Source organism: Blennius ocellaris (assembly GCF_963422515.1).
Source record: "Blennius ocellaris genome assembly, chromosome: 20".
NCBI classification, from domain to species: Eukaryota; Metazoa; Chordata; class Actinopteri; order Blenniiformes; family Blenniidae; genus Blennius; species Blennius ocellaris.
In genome coordinates, this window is record NC_137669.1 from 23,390,262 (window position 1) to 23,395,261 (window position 5,000).

The 5,000-nt window shown below is 51.6% G+C and overlaps 1 protein-coding gene across 1 annotated transcript in view; it reads left to right on the forward strand.

Annotated features, from left to right (window-relative positions):
* The window catches only part of txlna (taxilin alpha), a 6,129-nt gene extending 4,096 nt beyond the window's left edge, over window positions 1-2,033 (forward strand). Inside the window, exons 8-11 of the mRNA XM_080516029.1 lie at window positions 1-44; window positions 142-234; window positions 330-425; window positions 634-2,033. The exon at window positions 1-44 is cut by the window's left edge and continues 31 nt beyond it. Coding sequence (XP_080372155.1) covers window positions 1-44; window positions 142-234; window positions 330-425; window positions 634-927 — 527 coding nt within the window. The 3' untranslated portion in view covers window positions 928-2,033. The remainder of the gene's footprint in view (window positions 45-141; window positions 235-329; window positions 426-633) is intronic.
* Window positions 2,034-5,000: the final 2,967 nt, after the last annotated feature.

Below are 5,000 nucleotides of genomic sequence, written 5' to 3' on the forward strand. Positions count from 1 at the left end.
TGTGTGAGCTGATGAAGCAGCAGGAAGTGCACCTCAAACAGCAGGTTACCCCCCCCCCTCCTCCACCCCACCCACCCCCACACCCCCCCACCCCCCCCAGTCGGTCCTCCGTCCACTCACACGTTGTCTTGTCCTTGGCAGCTGTCGCTCTACACCGAGAAGTTCGAGGAGTTCCAGACGACGCTGTCCAAGAGCAACGAGGTGTTCACCACCTTCAAGCAGGAGATGGAGAAGGTGGGTGGAGGTGGTGGGGGGGTGGAGGAGGGAGGGGGGGGAGGGGGGGGGCAGGGAGGACAGGAGGAAGGTTAACTCCTGGTCTCTTTCTGCAGATGACCAAGAAGATCAAGAAGCTGGAGAAGGAGACGGCCATGTATCGGTCCAGGTGGGAGAGCAGCAACAAGGCTCTGCTGGAGATGGCCGACGAGGTGCGTCCTGTCTGTCCTGTCTGTCCTGTCTGTCCCGTCCCCTCCTGTCCTCCCCTGTCCTGTCCCGTCCTCCATAGCCAAGAACCAACCCAGTTCATGTTGTCGTTTCATGAACCATCTAACCTTTAAACCTTTAAACCTTTAAACCTTTAAACCAGGAGACTTGTTTTGTTAGAACCACTGATGTCTGTCTCGTCTCGTCCTGCAGAAGTCTGTGCGGGACCGGGACTTCGAGGCGCTGCAGGGGAAGGTCCAGCGGCTGGAGAAGCTCCGTCGGGCGCTGAAGGTGGAGCGGAACGAGCTGAACAAGAAGGTCCAGACGCTGTGCGGCCCCCAGGGGGCCGACCCCGGGACCCCCGACTCCCCCTCCCCCTCCCCCCCGCCCACGGACTCCCTGCCGGAGCCCGGCTCCTCCCCCTGCCCCTCCCCCTGCACTGAACTCCACACAGACGGCCCTCCACAGGAGGGCGGCGGGGGGCAGCCCGTCGCCACGCAGGAGTGACGCCCCGCCCCCCTCCCGGCCGGCGTCCAACCAGCAGCCTCGGACTCTGGCGGTCACGTGATGGAAGGTTGAGAGGGAGGAGCCACACGGCAGCAAGTCCTGGCAGGAGGACGTGTGGAGTCACGGGACTTTAATTGATGATGGATTAATGTTTGTAACAAGCTGGGTTAGAATCTCGCTAATGCTAATGCTAATGCTAACGCTCGTGGTCCGAAGGGGGACGGGGGGGGGTTCTCTCTCTCTGCTGGTTGAACTCAGCGTGGTTCTCTAAGCCGTCACACTTCCCTTCAGAACGTCAACGGTCAGTTTAACTGAGGGACTCGTCCTCGTTTGACAGTTAATTCATCAACCAACAACTTAGAAAGTTCTTCTTGAGCTCCGCTGGCGTGTCGTCCTGCTGAGACGTCGTCTCCCAGAGACGCCGCCGGGGACGGGATGCGAAGCGGTGGATTCCAGAAGGATCTGTCTCCGTCTCCGTCTCCGTCTCCGCTTCCCCTTTATAGTTTTGTCTTCCACATGAAGTCTTAACAGAAATGTCAAAGTGTCTCTGAGCGGTTGTGTCCCTCGTTGGGCTGGAGGACAGACGAGCTCAGGAGCTGCTCTGCATCACGAGTGAAGGAACGTCTTTACCTCCAGAAGTGTCTCTTTGTGAAGCTTCAGTTTCTGTATTTATTGTTCATGTCTCTGGGACGGAGACGGACGGCTTGTTTGTTTTGTTTGTTTGACATTTAGACGCTTTATGAAAGTGTTTTGTTCTCCAAGTCTTCGTCCTTCAACCTGCAGCTTCTTCTGGATGTCCACCACATTTGAACTGGTCGAGCAGAGAAAGTGATTCTGTCAACAAGAGACGGTTATTCTGTCTGTCCTGCATGGACGTACTGTAGGAACCACACATGTCTTTGTTTTGTTTGAGTTTGGGACCATTTTAAAATGTCCGAGTGTCGAGGACGCCTCGCCTTCATTCCACCTGGGGGGACGTCTCACCTGCGGGGGACGTCTCACCTGGAGGGACGTCTCACCAAAGACGATTCCTTTCCTTGTCTGTTGCAGTCAGTCTTTCTCTCTGTAAGTTTTTGTTTCTCTGGACATAAAAGATGCAACAACAATGTGAACTGGACTCATTTTGACTTCATCAGAACAAATAATTTACATTTTCACTTCCTGATTCAGGCTCTTGGAGAAAAAGTAACGATTCTTCACCTAAGATGATCCGTCCACCTTCTGTAAATTAACCTCTCTCTCTCTCTCTCTCCCCCTCGCTGTCTCTGTCTCTCTCTCTCTCCATCACTGTCTCTCTCTCTCCGTCTCTGTCTGTCTCCGTCTCTCCCTTGCTCTGTCTCTCTCCGTCTCTCTCTCCCTCGCTGTCCGTCTCTGTCTCTCTCCCTCGCGGTCTCTCTCTCTCCCTCGCTGTGTCTCTGTCTCTCTCTCTCTCTCCCTCGCTGTGTCTCTGTCTCTCTCTCTCTCTCCCTCGCTGTCTCTCTCTCTCCCTCGCTGTGTCTCTGTCTCCCTCTCTGTCTTTGTCTGTCTGTCTCTCTCTCTGTCTCTCTCTCTCTCCCTCTCTCTCACACACGAATCCTTTAACCTTACAGGTGAATCACTAATGTACTTTAACAGGTATTTCAGTGGTCAACATCTATTACACAATACCTTTTAGTCGTAAACTTAATTTGGGTCTCGAGTCTTTTTTTAACGAGATTTAATTCTTGTGAAAGCGACCAGAATTGCATATATTTCAGGAATTATACACTAAAATGTGTTTGAACATCAAGTAATTCTGTTTCTTTAGTTTGAGCAACTTTGGTTTGTTTCTACCATGTGGTGACTTATTTACAGAGGTTGAAAAACGTGATTAAAGGCATTGTCAATGTTTTATCACCTTGAAAAACGTCAGCAGATATATTAAATATGAATGAGCTGGAAAACACGAACAAATGTTCAAGAAGCTCATCAAGTTGAAGGACGGAGAGTAAAAGTAGCGACAAAAGTGTAAAAGGTGTCAAAGTATCAGTACGAGTCCAAAAGTAGAAATAAAATCACAGTAATAGTTAAAGTAGCGAAGTAATTTATAATCGTTGCTTCCAACGTTCACCGACAATATTTATTAGCATATTAGCAATAGCAACATTTATTGGGAGCGCAAGCCGCTGCTCGTCAGTTCCGGAAATGACGGAGCTTCCGTTTCCGGTGGCAGTGTCGTCTCCATAGAAATCAACGCTCGATGCCGAGCAGCGCCTGTGACGTGGCTCCAGCGCCGCCATCTTGGATGGGTCTCCCGCTCTGCTCAACATGAAGAGCCGGGCTGGAAAATCCACTAAAACGTTCGTAGCTCGCTGGCTAGTCCACGTAGCAACACAAGTGATGGCTCATTTTAAAGCCGAGGGAAAGTTCTATCCCGTGGAAGACTTTTCTCTCCTCTCAATAACTTTTCCATGAAGTTTCGAGATCGTTTTTCTCGTCACGTGGACGTACCCTGAGAGAATCTCTCCAAATGCTTTTGGGTGAAAGTAGAGGATTCGGAGGTGTTGAACCCTGGGGCCTGAGAGCATGGAGGGGGGGGGGGGGGGGTCCATTGGACTGCAGCGTCTGCAGGACCCCCTGCTGAGTGACAGCAGGTCAGATTCCTGAGTCAGACTTCACATGTCATGATTGGATTGTACAATCATGATCGAAGGTCGTCTTGCCTGAAAAATGAAGCAACTTTCAGTAGTCTTGTGATCCCAACACCGTTGTCTTTGAATCCATGAATATATGGAATGAAACCTTGACTCAACCTGAGTTTAGCTGCTTTTGTACTGAAGTATGAGTTTGAAACTGTTACTTCAGTGTAGAAACTGGAGGCACAGAGAGTAACCCACCCCCCACCAATGGAAGCTTCCTGGAGGTCTGGGGTTCAGGTTCTGTCTACAAATCACTGGGACAAGGTTCAATTCCTGTTGTTGGCTCTTTTTTTTTTTTTTTTTTTTTTTTAAATTAATCAGCACCAAGTGTTTCCATACAGAAACACGGCGCAGCTCACATGCAGGCCATAGTTTGGACACCAATGCCATATAAGGTCACCGACACGCTAAAGTCTCCTCAGGTCAACCTGGTTTTGTTGTTACACAAACTGCTGAGTCAGCGACAGCTGACATCCAATCTGATGGACAAACAAGCACCAAGCGAAACACACACACACACACACACACACACACACAGTTTGGACCCTTCTAGAACAGAGTCAGAGTTCAGGTGCCCACTCAGCACACACACTTTGGACCCTGCGGGGGCTGATACCACTCAGATATAAACGAGGGTCCCGACCAGAGCAGACACAGTGAGGTGCGTTTGATTCGAGTCTCAGAGCAGGATGAGGAGTGCAATGAAAGTGGTGTTGGTGCTGCTGGTGTTGGGGGCCGTCGTTGCCCGCCCAGATCCCGAAGACTGTGATGCTGTGACCAAACGGATGCCGACAGCAGAGCTGGACAAGGTGAGGGGGTCTTTCTTTGGGGACCGGTCCGTCCTCCTGCAGCTCTGACCTGGTCGTGTCCTCCTGCAGATCTTCGGGGACTGGGTCCTGGTCTGGTCTATGTATGAGGGCAACAACAGCTTGGAGATGTTGAACAACACCGTCAGTTCCCACGTGGAGCTGCACCTCCTCGCCGACAATGAGACCATCCTGTTTCACGAGAGGAACGTCCTCCGGTGAGTCGCGTTCAGGACTATTGGTCCGGAAGGTTCTGGAGCCGAGGGGGAGGGTTCTGGACTGAGGAGGGGGGGGGTCTGGTCTGCAGACGGACCAAGAGGACCGGAGAGTCTGAACCCCCTGAGACGCCGTCAATCTTATCTTCTGTTTCAGGTCCAAAAACTCGTCCTGCGTCTCCTACTTCTTAAACATGACGGTCCAGGCTGATTCTGACAACCTCACACTGCACACCAGGGAGAACAGTGAGGACACACACACACACACACACACACACACACACACACACACACACACACAGTGAACAAACCTGGAGTGTGTGTGTGTGTGTGTGGCAGAGATTGAGGTTGATGGAGTTCTTCGGGACTACAACGAGTCCGGGGAGCTGGACTTC